The sequence below is a fragment of the Opisthocomus hoazin genome, chromosome 3, assembly GCF_030867145.1.
Source record: "Opisthocomus hoazin isolate bOpiHoa1 chromosome 3, bOpiHoa1.hap1, whole genome shotgun sequence".
Lineage (NCBI taxonomy): Eukaryota > Metazoa > Chordata > Aves > Opisthocomiformes > Opisthocomidae > Opisthocomus > Opisthocomus hoazin.
Window position 1 is genome coordinate 40,190,713 of NC_134416.1, and position 23,840 is coordinate 40,214,552.

A 23,840-nucleotide genomic window follows, 5' to 3' on the forward strand; every position below is an offset into this window, starting at 1 on the left:
CTCCAGACAAGGGAATGCCAGAAGCGGTGGATGTTTTGGATCTTCATGGGGCAGTAATGAAACCAAGTGGCCAGCAAGGGATTTTCACACCTGTGTTTCTTCCAGCCTTCACAAAATACAGTTGCCCAAAGTCAGGGACTACTGCTCATGCAGGCGTCAAGTCTCCCACCTCCCACTTTGTCACCAGTGTACCTAGATTGAGCCTGCTTTCTCAGAAGAGATTCTTATTATAAACGTTGGTTTCTAGAAGTTTAATTTCTGTTCTCCTGCAGAACTCCTAGGGCGGCCATACTGAAAGGGTTAAAGACTCCCAACTCCATCCTCCCCAACTTCTTTCTTGCTTACAAATAAAGAGATTTGCAGTGGCCATAGTATGAATGGTTTTATTGCTGTCTGACATTTTGTAATACATTGTTACCCTTCCAGTCTTTAATACGTAGACTAAAAAAATAAACCATAGATCTAAAAGTACACAGTATTAGTTTAACCCATAATCAATACAGCAACTGATTCGGAGTACGCTACACAGGCATTTTACAGAAAAGGAAAAAGTAATTTAAATCCATGTTTCAAGGATATTTGACATTAAACTCCAACGGTTACTTCTAACAAACTCAACTACCCACCGAGCTGCTAGTTTGTTTTCAAACAAAAGCTCACCGAGAGATTCTGTGTATGGCTGTACTTATACATAATATTTCAAAGCAGTAATGCTCTCTTGTGCTTAATGAGACGTTACAGACAATATATTCTTCATGTGAAAAACGTGTGCAATACTCAATGCAGAAGTTAAGTTCATTTTTAAAGTGTAACGCAAGTATAACCAAATACATACACTATATACAGGGTGTTAAAAAGTTAATAAGGCTGCTTAGTCTTTTATGTCTGGTGCGTGGTACAGATAGGACACGCACAGACACACACACAAGATGATATGGCTATTCCCATGAAAGTCCAAATCTAAGTACTTGCAGAAATGTCCCAGCTACTCTGAACACTATTGGACTTTCAAACTGAAGCAAAATTTATTTCTAAAGTCATTCCACTCTAGCCATATAGGCTTTCTAGCATGAGATGTTATTTCTGAAGAAGAACATAAGAAATGACTACTTGATTTGCCTCTGGACAACCTGAAATCGCTCGCTGGTGTTGATATCTGCATGACTGTGCATGCTGTATATTCATTTATACACACATAACAAGAAAACATAAACCCATGTCTTCTAGCAGGAAAAGGGAAACATTCCTAGTAATACATTTTCTTTAGGAAAACATTGATTGATATATACAGTATATAAAAAAAAACCCTATGCAACTGTCAGCATACAAAAATATGAGTTCAGTATGTTTTTATACGTCAAAACCGAACGATGAAAAATCCAGGTATCCTGAGACAGGTATGTACTCTGCATCTAAGTTACCAATGCCAGTGTACTGCTGGAGTACAATTAGAAAAGCACTACCTGCATTTATCAACAACTACAGAGATAAAATACATAAGGCAATGCATTAGCTTGAGGAACTCTCCTCTTTTCATAATGTTAACAAAAATGGTGCAAAATATGCATAAAATGCTCGCAGACATATCCATGAAGTAGCTGTAAAGAGTATGGAACAATATGTATATATACCACAGTTACTGATTTCACAATTTAAATGAAAATAAATGAAAGAAATAAATGAAAGATACTTTCCTTTTTTGAGCATCATGCTTAACCATGATGTGTATACTCACATTCAGGCAATTGTCTTAAATATTTATACATATACTACATCTGACAATGAATTAGTAAAACAAAAAATCACTGTTGTTTGCTTGCGAATTTCTCTGGGTAAGACCAGATCAATAAAACTGGTTCATTTTTTTCCATTAGGCAATTCTAACAACTGAAATGAAGTATGGTAAGTCCTCATCGACTTAAGTTTAATTGTTTTGGTTCTAAAACAGTAGAAGAGCAGTTCTGACCACTATTGACTGCATTAAACCAAACAAATAAAAACCAATCTCAAATTCTGATGCATTTGCTAAAACCCAGTGAAGATTATCAAAAAAGCCACTAAAGATTGCAACTCTCTAAATAGACATAAAATCGCTTGGTTGGTTCAGCTGACAGCAGGAATATTTACTTTAAAATGGATCCCTATACACTAAAATGTTTGACATATTGAGAAACTGGAACATATACATTTTTGTATTCATTTACATTTACAATCTACAAGGAAAACAGGTGTCGTGGAATATTTAGTTTGGGGAACTACCCTGAATCAATGCTCATTTCATAGATTAAAGACTGTTTAGCATCCTATTATTCATAGAAAATGTTTACAAAGATAGGCCAAACATCATCAGCTCTACCTTAAAATCGAAATCTAACTTTTCTCCAAGCATGAACCCTATGGCAATTTAGCTGTTCCTCAGCCCTTAACCCTCCCTTCCCAGCCATTAAATCTCCTCTGTATCCCCCACAGACTACCACTGAGTCATGGCAGTCAGTAACTGGTATTGTATGTCTCTAGATCCTTGAATTTATTCCCAGAAGAATTACACTTGTCTTGGATGAAAAAGTAAAAATTACATACAGAATGCATTCCCTAAACCAGTACAACACATTGTCATAAAAATAGGCTGCATAGAAGCAAAGATTTAACAAGCTATGGGGGTTATAGTTCTTGTAAGTCATCATGCTTGGTCATCTCTTCTTGTCATCTCAGTCTAAAAATTTACGAGAGGATAAACGTACTGTGATGAGAATGGATTTTTTTAACTCTGCAAACTTGGCATAAGGAACAAATACATCCTCTACATACACCAAACAAGATAAATAGCTTTGATAACAAACATATGTGAATTTATAATTTAAGAATGGGCTTCTTGAAGGTCCATCTACTGTTATTAGAAGCCAGATGTGTTAGAACGTGCAGTGTGCTCTGAAAACAGAGGGACAAGAAAAGCAGTTTGAAAAGCTGCACAATGTTTCAAGCGAACACTGGCTTTTGAAGGTTGAGAAATTGGGCACCCACTTGCCACAGATGGTCAGTGGGACATGTATGCTTAATCTCCTCTGGAAATCCTATCTTTACATGCTACCTGTAATCCCAGAAAACCAGGGCTTCAATTTCTCAGCCCCTTTGCTACCAGGCTAAATAGAGGCTTTGTTTTGCAGCATGGGTCACCAATGAAGCTCATAGGAGTGAAATAGGTTTTTGAAAACTGCCTCTGGACAGGGAAAAAAAGAATAAAGAACCAGAAGTTAGATACAAAAACTAGAGGTCAAGATTTCTGATGCACACTCATGAAACAATAGCTAAAGAATCTGGTCCAGGGACTGGCACGTAACTGTTTGTCCCTCGGTGTTTACAAATGTCTGTTACCCCACGCTTTCAACAACAAAACAAATTGACAACCACCATATTATACAGGGAGACTCTTTTGGCATATTTGCACTCCTAGCACTTTCAATGCAATAAAAAAGCACGATGACTAGTTACAATAATGCATGTGCATGCAACAGATTTCATCCCTTAGGTTATTTTATGTTATACAGGACTAGCAGCTCCATGCAGCTGACAGCTGACTTGCCTCGTAGGAAAAATCCCAAAACGCCTGTGGGCAAATCCCAGAGGAAGATGCGAGCTCGCAGCCAGGGCTGACGCCAGCACCATCCTCAGCAGGTGGTGGTTTTGGCTCCTCTGTGCCCTTGATGTCTGAACAAGCAGAAACCGAAACATTTTTGGCACTTCTGCCTGGGGCGGGAATTACCCTAGCCAACACTGCCTCTCCGAATAAAACACACCCACAAGTATAAGATCCTGACCAGAGCAGCAACTACAGAAATCATGACTCCTTCTTATGTACAAGCGTTAGGTCTTCCTAGACAAAAAAGAGTAAGTTTCTAAAGAATGAAACTTTGTTTTCTGGTTTTATTTTTTTGGTTTTAATCAAAAAGATTATTGTCCCACAGCTTCCAGTCACTATGCAAGAGTGTAAACTTCAAAGCACAAAGGTGAAATTGTTACGGAATTGATCGTTATTGCATGTCTTTGTCACAGTTTAAGGCAAACATTCTATATTTAAGGTTGGACCAGTAATTGATACGATTACATAAATATATACATACTGAAAGTCACGTATATGTGCAGACATATATATCTGTGGGTATATAAAAATATTTATTTTCTTAGCAAAGTTAAAGTCTGTGTAAAAACATTAAGAATACTGAAAAGGGTAGGAGCTCTAATTCCTCCTTTGGAGAAAAGTAACAAGTCCCCTAGATATCCTATATAAAAAACACTCTCTGCAAGAGTACAGCTCATTTTGAATTCTCACTTATTTCATTGTGGATTAATATAATTATTGAAAATTTCATAAATAATTACATAATATGCAACAATTATGTTGTGAGGTTTGATTGCTACAGCATAACTATAGGCCGGTGTTGTACAAAAAATAAATTTTATTCAGACAGTATATGTCCTGCTCTAATAGAAAGGGTAGCTACTGCTACAAGTAGAACTATTTCAGAATATAGTTTCTGTTTTAATGTGTTCACATATGAAACCTCATCTGGGGCCATTTTCTCTGAAAATTCTTTGGCCAAAAGAACAGCCAAACACAGATACATTTTCCCTGGGCCCTCTAAATACTTGGTACAATTTCAAAATAAATCTAGTACAATTAACACTCCAAAGAACAGAAATGCTCTATAAAATCATTCTGGCAAAATATGGGAAATGGTAGCATAAAACATCGAACCCCCAAACTATGCTTCAACTTAAGCCACAGGCATTTCCAGTTAAACACAACAATACTGCCTCATCCTCACCTTCTGTGGATTTGCTAGCATAGTACTATACAGCTCTGGAAAACTCTGAACTGCAGAGGCGCAAGAATGTAAAACATTCATCAGACAGAGTCTGAAATTCAGTCTGACTATGGATGAAGATCAGACTTGCCCTTCTCCTTCATTAGAATGGCAACTGAAAAAGGGCAAAACTTCACCTCGTATGCCGTGTAGGTACTCCTTCGAAAGGAGCAGGACAATGGACTGCTTTAAGGCATAGCTGAGTTTACGAATTACAAGCACGCATCTGTAGCAGCAGTCTGCCCGCAGCCATTAAACACAATTCTGAGATGAGTTTTCCACCTTTAAAACTCACTTACATTATATCATTGAAACAGTAATGTCATCATCCTAACAAATTATGATGGCAACAGAGGAAAAGGGAAAAAATTATCAGTGCAACAGGCCCCCTGTGAAGTGCATGCTCGTTATCAAGCCTAGTTTCTCTAGGCTTTTATTCCTTCCAGAAGAACGCATTCTGTACAGTGTACAAGTGAAGTCACAGAATCACAAAATCATTGAGGTTGGAAAAGACCTCTAAGATCATCAAGTCCAATCATCAACCCAACACCACCATGCCTGCCAAACCATATCCCAAAGTGCCACATCTACACATTTTTTGAACACCTCCAGGGATGGCAACTCCACCACTTCCCTGAGAAGCCTATTCCAATATCTGATCACTCTTTCAGTAAAGAAATTTTTCTTAATATCCAATCTAAATCTCCCCTGATGCAACGTGAGGCCATTTCCTCTCATCCTATCACTAGTTACCTGGGAGAAGAGACCAACTCCAAGCCATTCTCTCTGAACAAGACATTTGTTTTCAAGCTGCTAGCTATACCTATTGTGTGGCTGAACAAGACACATCAAATGAATCCAATTCCAGTGTAAAAGTCCCAAGGAAGATTCCTGTTCGGCTAGGGTAAGGCCAGAGTGCACAGATTCCAGAAATGCTTTTTGGAAGTCATTTTTCAATGCCAATAGAGAATACTTGGTGTATTTCTTTCTTTATCCTGAGTAAACGGTTTCTTTATTTATCAAAGCCCCAGGTACACATTGCCATAGTGCAGCCAGATTTTTGTCATATAGTCCCAGTATCCTAAAGGCCATTACTGGATTATTTTCTGAAGCAGTTCTCCTCATTCTTCTCCAACAGCTGGTGGTGGCTGGCATAGCTTGTACAATCTGACAATGACAAAAAACAAAGCAATTGTTATTCTGAGAGCTTGGTCATTATTAAAATGGGTAAATTTAAGGAACACAAAACTAAATCTAAGTCTTCCTGCACTGCAAAACAAGAAGTACTGAATTCAGTTTAATAACACTGATATAAAACCAGTAAAATCTTATCCATGAGCACGAATATTTACATTGAAAGTGGTATAATTAAAACACACATCTATAAGCGATCATATAAAGACATTCCAGTTTAGTCAAGTTTTCATATCTCCGCACTGAAGACCCCATTCTGGAGAAAGCCGAGTCTCCACTAATCCAATTACCAGTTGTTGCTCTGAATTTCTAAATTACAAAAGCTGCTTCGTGAATGCAATTGCCTCCATTTTTCTTTTGTTTTGACACAGTCACACCTCACTCTTAACACAGTTCCCTATAAAACTGATGCTGTTTGAAGAATCCAAGACAGGTGTCAGACACGTGACATGCCAACATGAAAATTTTAAACTCTCTCTCCCCCGTTTCTCCATGTATGAAGTTAAGATTGGTAAGATTTGGTTCAAATGACTACCTCATACAGACTGAAATAGCCACTCCTTCATTTAGAAAGGCTTTTAAACTTCTGTTAAAACCTTTTTGTCCTGGGTTTGGCCAGAACAGGGTTAATTTTCACCGGACTCCAGGAAGCGGCACAGCCGGGGGGTGGGGGCTGACCCCACCTGGCCAAACAGAGCCCGGTATTCCATACCATGTGTCATCACGCTGGGTTCCGGGGAGGGGGGGGGGCGGCACGGCGGGAACTCACTCGCGGCTTGGGAGGGGCGCGGCGCCAGTGCTGTTCGGGAGAGCGGCTGTCTGGGTCGTATGGTTCGTTGTTGTGTTTTCTCCTTATTTGTATCGTTGTTGTTCCTGTTTCCCTCTGTTTGCTGTTCTGTTAAACTGCCCTTATCCCGACCCACCGGTTTCTGCCTCTTTCTTTCCATTCTCCTCCGCACGCCAGCGGGGGGAGGGGCGGCCGCGTGGCACTTTTGTTGCCGGCGGCAGCCGAAACCAAAACACTTTTGCATGGACTCAGTTATTAGCAAGTGTTTGAAACTTTACCCTACTGTTAGGAATACTGAAAATAAAGGGCAATCTTTCTGTCCTCGGGCTCTCTGTTCTCTCTGTGTCCAGTATACAGTATCTCCCTGCAACCACGGCAATTAGAAACAGCAATAGACATGATCTCATTTGGAGATTACATATTTTGCTCAGGGAAAGTGTGTCACTGAAGGAATAGCAAAGAGAAGAGACCACATATAGCACAGGAACAAGAAAAAGCAGCAGAAGCCAAAAACAAAGAGATAATGACACAGCACGTGCATTAGTACTGAACATGAAGAATCTCTGATATTGAATCACAGAATCACAGAATCACAGAATAGTAGGGGTTGGAAGGGACCTCTGTGGGTCATCTAGTCCAACCCCCCCGCCGAAGCAGGGTCACCTACAGCAGGCTGCACAGGATCTTGTCCAGGCGGGTCTTGAATATCTCCAGAGAAGGAGACTCCACAACCTCCCTGGGCAGCCTGTTCCAGTGCTCCATCACCCTCAGAGAGAAGAAGTTCCTCCTCATGTTCAGACGGAACTTCCTGTGCCTCAGTTTGTGCCCATTACCCCTTGTCCTGTCACTGGGCACCACTGAAAAGAGCTTGGCCCCATCCTCCTGACACCCACCCTTCAGATATTTGTAGGCATTTATAAGGTCCCCTCGCAGCCTTCTCTTCTTCAGGCTGAACAAGCCCAGTTCCCTCAACCTCTCCTCGTAGTGGAGATGCTCCAGTCCCCTCACCATCCTTGTAGCCCTCCACTGGACTCTCTCCAGTAGCTCTTCATCCTTCTTGAACTGGGGAGCCCAGAACTGGACACAGTACTCCAGATGAGGCCTCACCAGGGCAGTGTAGAGGGGAAGGATAACCTCCCTTGTCCTGCTGGCCACACTCTTCTTGATGCACCCCAGGATCCCATTGGCCTTCTTGGCAGCCAGGGCACACTGCTGGCTCATAGTTAACCTGTCGTCCACCAGGACACCCAGGTCCCTCTCCGCAGAGCTGCTCTCCAGCAGGTCCACCCCAAGCCTGTACTGGTGCATGAGGTTGTTCCTCCCCAGGTGCAGGACCCTGCACTTGCCCTTATTGAACCTCATCAGGTTCCTCTCTGCCCAGCTCTCCAGCCTATCCAGGTCACGCTGAATGGCAGCACAGCCTTCTGGTGTATCTACCACACCTCCCAGTTTGGTGTCGTCAGCAAACTTGCTGAGGGTACATTCTAACTCTTCATCCAGGTATTGAAATACCAAAGCAATGGAAATGGCAGGTCTGGTAGGTCTGCCTACAGGCAGGTGGTGAATTGTCCAGTGGCTTGGGGGCTAGGGATATTTAAGATACTCAGGTATCTGAGTTTTTCAAATGTATTTTGCAAATTTGCCTGCTAGGCATCACAGTAATTTATATGACTCCATTTTAACTAATCATAAATGTCAAAATCATGCTACAAATCAACACAGAAAACAAAAATCTGTACACGTGGCTGGGCTCCACAAACAATTAAATATCAATGGGCTGGTGCCTTCTTGGCATGATACTCTGCTACTGAAATTATGTGAGGCACAGTATGCATGGCTGCATCCGTGAGTATTGAAAACCTCTTCAACACCTAGGCACACCCTGTCGGAAAAAGCATCCTGCGGCTATGCAAGAGCAGGGCAGGGTATCTACTGTTCTCTGATTTCAGTTCCCGTAGGAGTTAAAACCCATGGGACACTGACAACACACAATGGCCGTGGGCCAAGTAACTTCTCTCTGAATGTCACTGGAAGTGATAATCAAGCAGTATTGTGTCTGGATGGTAAGAACGGGGAGCCATCAGTTCTGTCGGCCAAACAGTAATTACAAACCTGCTTTCAAACCTCCAACATAACGTGTTCTGAAGATCACTGAGCTCTTCCACGTTTTCATCTGGCAGATTCAGAAATGTGATCATTTAAGGTCACATTGTGCAGACACCAATGTATTTGTTAAGAGCCATGTATAAGCCAATACACATATATCTCACATTTGTATACCTGTGAGAGAATAAGACGGCCTGATCTTTATACAGTCAAGTATGCAGAGAAAAATAAACTGGGGTTATTTGAGTTACTTGATTCTGCTGGTATAATAAAGCAGTAATACTCAAAGCTGGCAAAAGACAGACAAAATTACTGTCAGAATCTCATCTAAGTAATTGCAGTGGGGTTAGTTCTTGATGACGTATTAGCAAAATCTAATTCCTATGGAACAATGTGCAGAAAAGCTCAGCCCCAAATACCAATGTCTGTATTCTTCAAGTTACAATGGTAAACATTAAGACTACTTAATGTAGTCTTGATGTAGGGGAATGCTGAAGCAAACTAACACAGGCTGCACAAATCCCTAAGGAGCTACAGTTGCTGAAGACAGTATACAGCAGAAACAGCCTGTTCTGTGTCAATAAATATGGAACAACTATTTGAGATGGTACAAACAGATCAGCTGAGAAAAGACAGTGGCAGCTGCAGGGAACTGAGAACACTGTCAAGTGACGTTAAATGGAGCCAAATGTAATGGTAAAATTGTTTTCAAGGCAAAGAATTGAGCATGACGGAATGCTTTGGGTTGGAAGGGACCTTAGAGATCATCTAGTTACAACACCCCTGCCATGGGCAGGGACACCTTCCACTACATCAGGTTGCTCAAAGCCCCATCCAACCTGGCCTTGAACACTGCCAGGGAGGGGGCAGCCACAACTTCTCTGGGCAACTTGTTCCAGGGCCTCACCACCCTCATAGTAAAGAATTTCTTCCTTATAGCTAATCTAAATCTGCCCTCTTTTAGTTTAAAGCCATTACCCCTTGTCCTGTCACTACATGCCCTTGTAAAAAGTCGTTCTCCAGCTTTCCTGTAGCCCCCATTCAGGTACTGAAAGTCTGCTCTAAGGTCTCCCCAGTGCCTTCTCTTCTCCAGGCTGAGCAACCCCAACTCTCTCAGTCTGTCCTCATAGGAGAGGTGTTCCAGCCCTCTGATCAATTTTATGGCTTCCTCTGGACCCACTCCAACAGGTCCATGTCTTTATTGTACTGCGGACCCCAGAGATGGAAGCAGGACTCCAGGTGGGGTCTCACCAGACCAGAGTAGATCGGCAGAATCAACTCCCTCGACCTGCTGGCCATGCTGCTCTTGATGCAGCCCAGGATACGGTTGGCCTTCTGCAAGCACACACTGCCAGGTCATGTTGAGCTTCTCGTCAACCAGCACCCCAAGTCCTTCTCCTCAGGGCTGCTTTCAATCCATTCTCTTCCCAGCCTGTCTTTGTGCTTGAGATTCCCCTGATCCATGTAAAGGATCTTGCATTTGGCCTTGTTGAACTTCATAAGGGTCACACAGGCCCACCTCTCAAGCCTGTCAAGGTCCCTCTGGATGGCATCCCTTCCCTCCAGTGTGTTAACCACACCACACAGCTTGGTATCATCGGCAAACTTGCTGAGGGTCCACTCAATCCCACTGTCCATGTTGCGGACAAAGATGTTGAACAGTGCTCGTCCCAGTACCGAGCCCTGAAGAATGCCACTCGTCACTGGTCTCCACTTCGACATCAAGCCCTTGACCACAACTCTATGAGTGCAACCATCCATCCAACTCCTCATCCACTGTGCAGTCCATCCATCAAATCCACGTCTCTCCAATTTAGAGACAAGGATGTCGTGTGGGACAGTGTCAAATGCTTTGCTCAGGTCCAGGTAGATGACATCAGTTGCTCTTCCCTTATCCACAAACACAGTAACCCCATCATAGATGGCCACCAAATTTGTCAGGCAAGATTTGCCCTTAGTGAAGCCATGTCACCAATCACCTCCTTATCTTCCACGTGCCTTAGCATAGTTTCCAGGAGGATCTGCTCCATGGTTTTGCCAGGCACAGAGGTGAGACTGACAGGCCTATAGTTCCCCGGGTCTTCCTTTTTATCCTTTTTAAAAATGGGGGTTATGTTTCCCTTTTTCCAATTAGTGGGAACTTCACCGGACTGCCACAACTTTTCAAATATGGTGGATAGTGGCTTCGCAATTTCATCTGCCAGTTCCCTCAGGACCCACGGATGCAACTCATCAGGTCCATGGACTCATGCATGTGCACTTGTCTCGAACCTGATCTTCTCCTACAGTGGGCCCAAAGTATTGTTTATCTATACATCGAAAGTATCACTCTTGCTGAAGACTATTCTGACTTATGTGACTTAACGTCTCTAATGGTTCACCAAATGCCCTGAACACTGAGGTCAACGAGATAGTCCTGTGACATTGCTGTTGCTGCTGACTGGCAAGGGTGCTGGATGCATCAGGCTATTCTATGTTCTAGGAGCTATCTCATGATTTTCCTTCAGCTTTTCATTGCTATGTTGTGGGAGTGTCAACTGGAATGAGGCTATCTTTTCTCAACTGATGCAAAGCCAAAAAAAGTTTAATGGGTTTTTCTTTTTAAGAACTTAGATTTTTCCTTTATCAATCACAAACGCTCTGAATCTAGATACGTGCTCTGTCATTCAGAGATCGGGAAAGTTTGGTTTGCAATGATTCTTTGGCTGTCTTCAGAATTATGTCATGAAGGAGTCCATTTAAGGCTAAATCCATACCATTTCAAAATATGAGAAGGCTTCTCACAGTTTTTACTGTACTAAAATGTTACTTTACTGCCTTAGGTTTCCACAATGCAAGACAGTTGGTCAGGCAGTTTTGGTCCTGGATTCCCTCTAAGCTAGGCATTACTGTGAGAAGGGATGCCCTGATCTGCTGGTAAGGGCAATGACTTTATTGCTGATGGGTTTACTCTAGAATCAGTAGTTTTGTTGGATCTTATTTAATCTCCTTTATGGGGTATGCAAGATGCATATATGCTCCGACAAATGCTGACAAATGCTGCTACTCAGCAACTGAACAGCAGCTGCTACTCAGATTCATTCACAGCTTATACACTTAAGATACACTCTTCTAGAATCGGATCAAGCACAGGCATGGAACAATGTGCAGTGATTTGTTACGAACAAATTATGAGCAGTAGCCTGATTCCCTGTGGGGAAAAACTGTGACACCTGAGAACAGGGGAGCAAATTGCATAAGAAAAAGTTCCTGAGTATTAGTGGTCAGAACCCAGAAGACAGTCTTTCTGTGAGGCTATGGATAGCAGATGTGTTCATTCACACAGGTAGCTCTATCAGGTATTACTAACTCACTGTTTCCTTACTGAAATTTAAACACTACAGTGGGTCTGTTAGGTATTCCACATATCTGTTTAGCTCATTCAGTGTGTTACTGTTAGTCAACAAACAAACATTATGTTTTAAATCGGTAAAAAAAAGGGTTAAGTTAGAGCTGGATTAATAAAACCACTTTAAGATAAAATTAAGAACATTGATATTTGGTTATTTTCATTTACAGGTATTGCGCTTGTTAAGAAACATTTCAGGAACCTGCAATCCATCACAGCATTAAAAAGCTGGATAAATATAGAACAGTCGCATTTCTCATTCTAATGGATGTTTCAGAAAGAGACAAAGAAAGACTACATCATCTCTAAAAGCAACTAGAACATGATTTTGCTGAGATACTGCAGTACAGTATTTCATTAAAATGGGGTTATGGATTTAGTTATGAATATTTCCTCAAAACCACTAAACATCACAAGTGATGAAGGACTTACTCCAATGTTTTCATAATTAATATGAACTAGGTTTCATTTTTCAAAAATGGACATGTTTTGAATCGCTACATAGCCTGAACTTCTGCAACCAATTACTTTAAGTAAAACTGTATGGCTAAAAATGTAATTGATTTTACGTACATTAAAACACAAATCTTACCAGTTAGTGCACAATACAGTCAATGTTTACTGTTAGCTTTTGAGCAGCTAGGGCAGAATCTGGCACAAACTAGACAAAATCATGGTCTAGGACACAAACAATCAGTTACCTTGGGACAGACTGTGGCGTTCGATCCCTCACTCCTAAATTCTTGGCTGTGTTTTGTACTCTCGCACCCTGTGAAAGAAAAACAACAATTTTGCTTCATTTATTCCAACACAAGTTAGAAAGTTTGCTGAGCTTTCTAGATGAACATAACTATTGATTATAGTTAAATAATACATATGCTCCGTGTCCCAAAACAAGTCCCCTCTTCTAAAGTGGGGAACAAGTTAAAGCAGTACATTAATGCTCCACTTAGAGAAATACACAGAAAAGAGACAAAAATCATTCCACTTGTCATTAAACGCATACATATATATCTTACTAACATTAAAGACTCCATACACAATTAACATTTAAGGTTTAAAACAATCCAAACACATCTTTTTTTCAATTTGTTTGATTTTTGTCAAATTCTTTGTATAAGGCATGGATAACAAAGTTATTTTCTGAAATGTCACTTATTTCCTATAAACTTCTGAACAAACAAATATTACAGATTACTTCCTATGAATAGCTTTCTAGTTAAATCTAGAAAAATGGCCTTAATTGAGGCACTAAATTGGGATTAGAAAAATGCGGGTGTTGATCTTCCTTTGTAATCACAGAATCACAAAAAAATTGGAAGGGACCTCCCAAGATTGTTTAGTCCAACACCCCTGCTTAAAACAGGGTCAAGTAGACAAGCTTGTCTCTCTGTACCTCAGTTGATCCTTTGAAAAACAATCATGAAAGTACTTTTCTCTCACTGACTCATGCAGTAAGGAGGAAGTTGATAAAGCATGCACAATGTTCATATACCATGATAGCAAAAAATGCAGACTCTTTTGCAAACAAATTAGCTTAGATATATGAAAGAGCTTAGTAAAATTTATTTTTAAAAGATTTAGCTTTTAAAGTGCTATTTTATTAATGTAAAATAGTCATCACAAAGAAACATATCTGTTAGATTTACAGTCTCTTTATGTTTTCTAACATTTCAAAGGAGATGGACACTACTTGTTCCGTCTATAATACCTACACTGACTCTCCCTTTATTTCTCCTTCTGTACTACCTAAATTCAGGACAAAGTAACAAAGCACAAAAATATATAATCTCAGAATTCTTACAGCGAGATTTTAAGATTCGTGTGAAACATCAAAGATAATTTATGTTCCAAACAGAGCTGCAACGGCAGCTGCATATGACGTAAAAATGAGGTATAATCATTGATTCAATACATAGAATAAGGCTAGACCTCACATTTGACTGAAATCTGGTACCCAGGTAATTCAGAAGGTATTACTTCACTGTTATGGGCTCAAACAAAAGATGAAAAAGACCGTCTTGTTACATCCAGGTAGGTTCTCAGAGTTTATGTAAATCAACACATGCCACAAAAAATACTGTCTCCTTACATTTCTTTTAGGAAAAAAAAATAGTGGTAAAGATAGATAAAATAACTAGAGTACCTACAAAACTGAAGGCAGAATATAAAAGTGATTTTACTAGCTTTACATCTAGCTCAGTGAGCTTGTCTCCAACAGTTGCAAAATCACATTACTACAGACCACAACAAACATGTGTCTTTCCCCAGAAACTCCTCCAGAATTCAATCATTAGTCACTCAATACTTCCTCTGTTCAACAGCAAGTACGTATTTAATCAATTTCAGTGATCCTCTTCTCTTCTTCCCCATCTCACCTTGAACCCATGAATAACATCACATCACTAACCTCCTTGTGGAAGATGATCCACATCTTGGGTACAATCTTAGCTAGTTGTGTCAAGAACCACTATCTTAATTTGGTTTGAATCTACCAGTTTCATTTGATGCCTTTTCGTTCTGCACTGATGAAGACGATGATCAGTCCCTGTTTGTGCCACATGTTCTTTAGACCTCTGTCATATCCTCCTTCACTCATGAAGATGAACAATCCCAGATTACTTTGTCTGTCTGTCCTGTCTATAAACCATACCCAACCAGTGATAATTTTTTTCTGACCTTCTCTGAACCTTTTCCACTATGCTATATCCTCAAGGAAGGGATCAGAACATCAGATAGTTCAAAATGAAGGGTCATGACAGCATGATTTCTACTTTGTCATCTATTCTTGCCTACACCACTATAAATTCTGATTTGCTTTATTGATAGCTACTGAGAATTGAGCTGAAGTTTTCTATCATATCCTGAGGTCTTGAACATGAGATGTAATGGCAAGCTCACAGTCAACTATTTTGAATGTGAACTTAGGGGTTTTTTTTTCCTCACCTGTGCATCACTTAAAAGTTATCTACACTGATTTTCATCTGCCATTTTATTGCTGAGTCATGAAGTCCTGTAAGATCCTTTTGTAATTCTTCATAGTTCATTCTCGTCTTTAATAAAGACTTGAAAAGAGTTCAGAGGAGAATAGGGAGAATGATTAGGTAAGAAAACACAGCTGAAAAAAGGAAAGACCAGACGAACCGATGTTCTGCTGTCTACACAAGCAATGGCTTATCAGGGAAATCATAATCAAATTCGGGATGGACTTTTTAGTAGGGCCTGTAGCAATAGGACAAGGCTAATGGTTTTAAACTAAAACAGGGTAGATTCAGGCTAGCTATAAGGAAGAAATTTTTTATGATGAGGGTGGTGAAACACAGGTTGCCCAGAGAGGTTGTAGATGCCCTGTCCCTGGAAACATTCAAAATACTAAAAGTCTGCTTCTAAAAAGGGAGTAAAATCTAGTCTCTAAGTCTACAGTACACTGGACAGAAAACATCAGACTTCTATTGAAGGGATAAAAAGAATAAAAACACTCAAATGAGGCACTAAGTAAAACTTCCTAATGAGAAACTTAAGAAAACTCTGGAACAGACCACTTGGGAATCACTGTGCAGCAGTCTCCACTACTGGAGGTTTGAGAATAGATATGACAGGTGTCTGTCATGAATTACGTAAGGATAGCTGATCCAGTGTTTGTTAGAAAGTTAGACATGTTGAGTCCAGACCTTCATCACCTTCAGTGTCCTTTCCTCAGTGCCATTTTCTAAAATTTTATCATAATAAAGAAACCCCACCATGACTGACTGCTGAGACTGGCATATGATTAACATAACTGAGAGCCAGAATATACATATATATGGGAAAATTATCTAAATTAATCAGATGTAGATCCTGAACGTCAGTGCTGTTACTACCTCTGAGAACAAAAATCAGCCTATTTTTACTTGCATCACTCACTATTAATTTTAGTATCTTACTCACATAATAAATCAAATGTGCTAATTTAAAAAGGAGTCAAGCTTTATACAACCACGTAATTTATTGTTTAGCAGGAGAATAAACTAGACCTTACTTACAACCACTACTAACTTCCTATGTGACATCTCTTTGTCTCTAATGAGCACCATTACACCATTTCTATTTCAATATACTGTTAATTTATACTTCTCCAATATTATTCTTAAAGTTATAGCAACGTAAATATTTACATCATTCATCTGATGTAAGCATAAGGGACAATTATGCTACACAGCGCCAGAATAGTTCCCTCTGCATACCAGTACTGCCAGTGCACTGGTGAAAGATGCCGGCAGCTCAGAGGAGACACCACCATCCATATGGACCCATAGAAGAACTAGTACTCTCATTGCCATGAGAAAAAATGATAGGTTTATTTTCAAGCTACACACTAATTTAAGGATAGCAAGAACCAGTCACATAAAGAAAACAGATTCTCTTTATGCCCTGCTCAACGAGCTCTAAATCAGTACAATTCTTATGAGAATTATTCAAAATGCAGTGCTGTTGTTATACTCATGAAAAGGTATGGAAAAATGATTACTCACTTAAAAGACAACACAAATTCTCTCCTAGCCTTTTCTGTTTATCAGCTTTTTAGCTACATTTCTTCCTCAGAGCCCTGCGCCCTCCTGCAGCTGCTTTCCTAGGCCTCTGGCCTCTCCACACTTTGCTGCACCCTGAAGACACACTCTTGTCAGTATGCTTTACGTAGTATTTTGTGGGTACAGATGTTTATATGAACAAACATACATGAGCAAATAAAGCTCATAAACGATAGCTGGGATATTTTGTCAAAATTTTTACTTTAAAAAGCACTCCAGGCTGGATTAGCAGATGAAAAACAGAAAGCACTTAACTAAAACCATCCCGCAGACCCAAGTTCACACCAGGCCTCACAAGTTGGTCTCTTTTGTCTAGCTCTGGCAGGACGGGTACTTGGAAATACCTAATTATGACTAACAGGGCAGTTATTTTGAAATTGTTCAAACAATACAGCCAATGCTATTACGAGTCTTCTTAAACATGACCACAACCTCAAAAGAAAAAAGCCACTTCCTGAGATCATCCATTCAGTCGTGTGTCTCCAGTTACTCAGAACTGGTGCCCCAAGCTGGAAGAGGTATCAGCTTCGAGTCCCCTTGTGGAAAGCCGATACTGCTAGAAGTGAACATTGCTGGCATCTCCAGAATAACAAATGGAATAGAAGTCCTTTCATTTGCACCTCCCTGTGGCTAATCTCTTCATTCCACAAAAGATTCAGGGTGTAAATTGGCTAACAAAGTTTTTGGTTGGTTGGGTTTTTTATATTCACCCAGGTAAGAGACACATGTATTGCCCTTAACTAAATGTTCTGCATTAAACCTCAAGAAGCATTCCCCCCCATCCCCAAGTTTTATGGCCCCCATTATGCTCCTAAATCCTACAGATAATTTAAACATTAAATTCAGAACAGGTTTCTAGAAAATACCATAGTGCGTTGTTGAAATTACTCCAAAACATTTACAATTTAGTGGAGGGTTATATTTCTGCTACAGAACTCCAAGACTGATTTAGAATTACAACAAAAGATTATTACTCTATTAAATGCTGTAGTGGTTTCCTGCAGGAGGAAGAATGTGTGAAAAAAGTCTGGCCTGATATACTAGCAGACTTTTTGGCAGTGTCTGTGGGTGGTATTGAGATATTGGTATCTTTAACAGCTATTGATCACCTGCTGTTTTACTTCAGAGAATGCAGCCTCACTGGAGGCTGCTTCCTACATCTCTGTTTCAGCAAGTACAGTTAAAGCTGCTCAAAACCTACTTTCATTTTGTCCTTCATTTTCAATTAGTAAACTGCAGAAGATCCACAAATGAATCAACATTTTTGAAAAAAGTCTAGAACTGTACATTGAAAGTGTACCCTTTGACAGAAAATATCCTGATGAAAGCAGACATATGCAAAACTATGTCCGCATTTTTTTGATTGCAAAATAACCAGATCTGCCTTTTGTCTAGAACTTCAGGATCAGACATACCAACCTACACATGCAAGTTTATACCTATACAGCAGTAGCTTTCTCTTCAAATCAAGTTAAAGGCCTACATGATCTGAGTCAAGAACCTTGAGGGTATTTGTTCACCACAGAAACTTAATTTATGCACTGAATAAAGTGAAACTCCGATATGAAAAGGAATGAGACTAATTACTCTGATGTATCCATGTTAGGCAGCAGCACTTACATATAAGTGATCAGAATCTATCGCTTGAGAATATCTACACAATTGCTTTAACAGACTAAAGGTTTGATCTAGCATATGTGTATTTTTGTCTACAGCAAGGTAAAAGTACAGCTGTTTAATCATTTTCATAACTGAACAGTGACTGCTGCACAGAATATGGAGCAAAATTTATGAAAATAATAAAATTAGATGCAAATGTAAAATCAGAAATTATGAATCTTCTCTGTGATTAATTGTTCCAATATTTCATTATATTTTTTTCACTTGAATATCGAGTGCATCTTGTATTTTGTTTGTGCTTTTGTCATGAAGTTGAAGCTACCAAGGCTGGGATATATGTTCCATACATACACAGAGTGATTAAGCCCCTACTCAGCCTCTCTTTGATCAGCTGAATAGGTTGAGCTCTTTAATCTTCACCTCATAAGCCTTGTCTAACAACCTCTGGATTATTCGTGCTCCTCCTTTGAACTCCTTCCACGATTCCAAACATCCTTCTGGAAATATTTATCTGATAACAAGATATTCTAGGAAAAGCTGTACCAATACAGTAGAGTATATCCTCCATCTTCAGCCGATATTGCTTTGTAATCCAGCACTTTTTGTCATACCTTAGCACTATGAGTTCATGCTGAGGTGGTTACCTACCCAAAACAGCTTCTAAATCCTAATAATCTATTATGACCAAACAGTAGAAAACACTATTTTGAAATAAGCACATCGTTCTCAGGAACCTTGCCTGAAAAGCTACGAACCATGGTGTTTATTTCTTCCTTTCCCTCTTACACTTCCCCTTCATTCAGTATAAGTCACTTTTTATTACAATAGTTAATAATCTTAAGTTATTAACTTTTTTATGGATAATATATATTAAAATAAAGATTGTCTTATTCAACAGACTATTCTGATGGAAGGTGATGCCACAGTAGTTACTATACAAAAGTCATTACGTAAAATCATAACCCTGTAAAAATTATGATCCATTTACACACAGAGAGAAAGCAAGCATCTGGTTAAAAACAGTTATTTAAAAAACAACAAACAAAACCACCTTTCAGTCAACAACAAAGGAAGATAATTAAGAAAAACAACAAAATACCCAAACTGAGAAAACTCACAGAGACATTACACAACATTAAGATGGAGGTTAAAAAATGCTTGGTCAAGTCATTCTTGTTTGACGATAACAGGGCTTGCTAGGAAACATCAAGACGTTACCCACAGCGAGCGTTGTACCTGTTTGCGCATGACATCTGTGGCTTGCATGATATAGCGAGGAGGTAGCCCGTGGCTCCGAGCCAGGATGATCGCCTGCTCCAGGGTAACGCTCAGAGTGCAGCTGCAACGGGAGACAGAAGTCAGCTATCTGCTAGCTGTGATTTCCTTAAAATAATTGCTTTTGCATCAATTCTCTTTTTTCAAAAAAGGTGTAAATAAATAGATTACCTAGTAGACCTGCCCCCTAGTCCTCCCCCACCCATGCAGGCATTAGCCTGAACACTAAAATGTTTCTTGAGTAGAAAGATCTTGAGTGTGTGCTCCTGCTGACTTACAACGAAAAGCATTTGTCTTGTTTTGCCGCTGTTAAAAGAAAAACCCACCAGTAAAAACCACAACCCAATTATGGCTTGGCAAGTGCATGAGAGCGTGACAACCCAAGGAGAATTTTTTGTAATTGCATAAATCCCTTTCCAGGTGGTTTCTGCACATGTTATCTCTGACCCTCCACTGTTAATGCAGACCCTACCTTTGGTACCAGGATCCTGACCTCCTGCTATTAATTTAGCTTGGTTATTCTCATGGCACATTAGTGCAGTTCAGTCCAAAACTAAGAGACATTTACAAAATAAATAAGGCATTCCTTCCAATAAACTGTCCTCTCCTACTTTGCCAATGTTCTACAAGTAAACATCTGAGGACAAAAACTGATCACAGTACCGCATCCTAACGAAAAGTCTTTAATTGCTTTGTCAGAGCAACGAGGAAAGTTTCAGGGCTAAAGATCTTGCTGTAGGACAACCTGTCATCACACCAGACAAGAAGTAGTGGGGAAAGTCATTTTGGACGTGCCATCCGATTTCAGTTGTCATGGTGAAGACAAGGACGGACAGTTGTTGTCTCACACAATCAAGACCAAAGCTGTCGAAGACTCAGAGATAAAGGCAATAAAACTGAGTAGAAACAGGTACTTTTTGGAAAGCATAACATGTTTGAGGGCTGCTGTCACCCAAGAGGTGAGAGTGGCTCCATTCTGCACCAGTAAACTGCCTGATGATTTTTCCATTCACAACCATCGCACTGCAATAACCAAATCTCTTCACCCAGAAAGATGAGGTGTACAGAAAATGATCCTATCTCAGCAGAACCTGACAAAAGCTGCATATTTCAAGTTCAAATAATAAAACTAAACCACATGGTTAGAATATACTTTTGAGTAGCCTTTTGGCAAAATCCTGACCAAAAGATTCTGCATCATTTATATTATGCACACGGAACAGACAATATGTTTCAATCAAACACTCATCTTGCTGAGCAGAAGATCTGTAGGAGGAAACTTACTTTCTTACTGGGGAAAAAAACAAACCCTGACAGGTTTTAAATACCACTTAAGTAAATTTATGGACTGTAAAAAGTTTCACAGTAGTGAGTGTAGAAGATATTAAATTTGATCTGTAGCTTTATTAATGGCCTTTCGTTAAAAATTTATAAGCTAAGTGATTTTCTTTGGTAATGAAATAATTTTTATTCCCCAGTTTCTTGTATACACTGACCTCAAAGTTAATTTGAAGCAAAAATCTATTGATCTTTTGTGTCATGTGTTTGATTAAGGTGCACAGTAATTAAATATTAGACTAGAAATTCTAAACACTGTGTTTTCATCTGGTGTTTGAAGGGTCAAATATTGCACAGATGAAGTACATGCTCATAATACTTGCCAGCACCAAAAAACCTTCAAGACCAGATGGCAAATGAGGCTTTGTCCCATCGACAATGGGAAAAAGCAAAAGTATCTGAAATCTAATTTGACAGGTATAATCTAAGCCAGAGAAAAAGGGTAAAAACTCCCTCTGCAGATATAAAAGAGGTTAATGGGCTCAAAGTACAGCTTTCAACCAACCAGTTAGCGAGCCAGCTTTCCCATAAAACTGATTTTCCTGGAACCCAAAAGACTGAAAGAACAGAAAAATCATATTCTGCATGCGTGAATCAAAACTAACAAAAGAACCTCCTAAATGACGGTCAGCTTGAAGAAATAGGTGCAAACACTAATCTTGGGAAACGGTTGCCAGACTGCTCCCTATCCAAAACCTGATGAAATGGCTGGTGGACATTATGAGCCATCTACATTTTGACAATGCCAACCGTGATTCAGAATTAAGGTTGCCAAGTGTGTAAAGACATAATTGGAGTGGAAAAAGCAGAGACAAAGAGTAAAATAGCATAATGGAGATTTCTTTAATAGGCTACTATGGAGACAGGCAACAACTACAGTACAATCCTGAAACATATAGGCTAAAATTGAATATCTCACCTCAAGGCAGAAAAGAATAGTAATTCTAAGGATCATATTTTTAATGTATCCTAGGAAATTAGTAGTGAAGACACTCAAGATGACAGCAATGATGAAGTTAACTATTATCACAACTCTTTAATAAAACGCTTTACATTCAAGGTGAAGTCCTACGGTAATGCTGGTTAGATACATCCTCTGTTTCTTTAAAAAAAACATTCTTACTCATTAACATATGCTAAAAAATGTTTAAAATAGCATCAGTGGCATGATTGCATTTCAATATGCTATTTCATTAGAGATGCAATTTAATATCGCTAGATTTTGTGTTTCTCTGAAGGCATGTAAAAGGTCTGATGAATGGCAGAATTAAATATAAATTATTGGTAATGGCTTTTGTCATGTAATTTTGAAGTAAGGCTACTACTTTCTAAATACAAATCCCAACAACACTCAAATAGCTTCATCTTGGTTGAATTCTGAATCAATGAGATGGCATCCTCTAATAAAACAAAACCTTCCATGGTGCTATGCTGAACTGACACACTAGTAAACATGTTTTTACATTCTGGTGCTTTCTCCCAGCTCTTCAAATATAGTTTTTGAATTACTGCATATTTGTTACCGCAAATCAAATTGCCCGGGAAACCAGCTGTGAAAGAAACAAATGCACACATGAAACATCAGATGGTAACATGGAAAAGTCGTAACTGGAAGTACCTCAGCAATAGGGCTGCCAAGCAGAGAGATCAAGCAAACGCAAATTTAAACCAATACAACTAGTACAATTTTATGCAACAATATGAAAGCTGGGAATTCCTCACATGGTAAGACTGTTCTGGTGGTCTGAGCAAGGCTCAATAGCAAGGATTGTCAGCAAATATGTGCAATATGTAATAATCCATGCTTCTCTCCCATTTTGAGAGCTGAGAAGCAGATGGTATTAAAGTTTAAAAAGCAATTTGGAAGCAGTTCTGACCACTGAAAGTATCTGGTCATTTGGATGCAATCAGCCCAGACAAACCAAATCAGGAAAATATTAGGAGAAAAACTACTTCAGTGCTCTCATAACATTCTGTTATGGGAAGCATAAATCCCAAATCCATATATTTTACAGTGTAAACAAATAAAAATCTGTTCTCACTCAGTCTCTTTTCCTCTCATTTCTTCTTTTATGCCAGAAAAACAAAAGACCCAAATTCATCATCTCAGAATTTATGTCAGCTAGAACCACAAATTCCCTGCCTTGACAGATTACAGCAGCAAGGCAGCACAGACATTGGCTTTCCCAGCACAACTGGGCTGAGAATTCCTCATTTCACCCGTTTGGTTTCCAAGAAACAGAAGGGGCTGCAGCTGTTCCCAGCCCCTGCCTGCTATTCCCGGTCTTCCATCAGTCATGACAGTATTGATGTGAAGATTAAATACAAACTTTCAAACATCTTCTGGATCAGACCATCCTGAACAAAATAGATTAAATCATTTTCTACCGCCAACAGTCCATTTGTTTCTGACTGGATGTGATTTTTACTAAAGGGCTGCAAATCGGCTGGATAGACATACAGCCACACTGAAAAATGGAGTTGTAGAAGAGGAAAACAGGTTGAAATTTTCTAAGAAATGGATTATTTCATGACAGCTTGTTTAATGTCACCTGAAAGAAAAAATAATTATTTAGAGTTCACGTACACTACCTACAGAGCTGCCACCCAGCAAAATGTATATCTATGTTACCAGAGCAAAAAGATTCTACATCGCTCAATTCATTCTCAGGTTTCAGTTAGGATTCCAGCCATCCTACATC

The 23,840-nt window shown here is 39.6% G+C and overlaps 1 protein-coding gene across 2 annotated transcripts in view; it reads right to left on the bottom strand.

Moving 5' to 3' along the window:
* Positions 1-373: 373 nt before the first annotated feature.
* Positions 374-23,840, bottom strand: part of PREX2 (phosphatidylinositol-3,4,5-trisphosphate dependent Rac exchange factor 2) — a 192,078-nt gene continuing 168,611 nt past the window's right edge. For both annotated transcript variants that reach the window (XM_075416030.1, XM_075416031.1), the window contains 3 exons: positions 19,762-19,864; positions 13,039-13,106; positions 374-6,029 (listed from right to left, as the gene is read on the bottom strand). In XM_075416030.1, the coding sequence (XP_075272145.1) occupies positions 5,984-6,029; positions 13,039-13,106; positions 19,762-19,864 (217 nt within the window). In that variant the 3' untranslated portion in view covers positions 374-5,983. The remainder of the gene's footprint in view (positions 6,030-13,038; positions 13,107-19,761; positions 19,865-23,840) is intronic.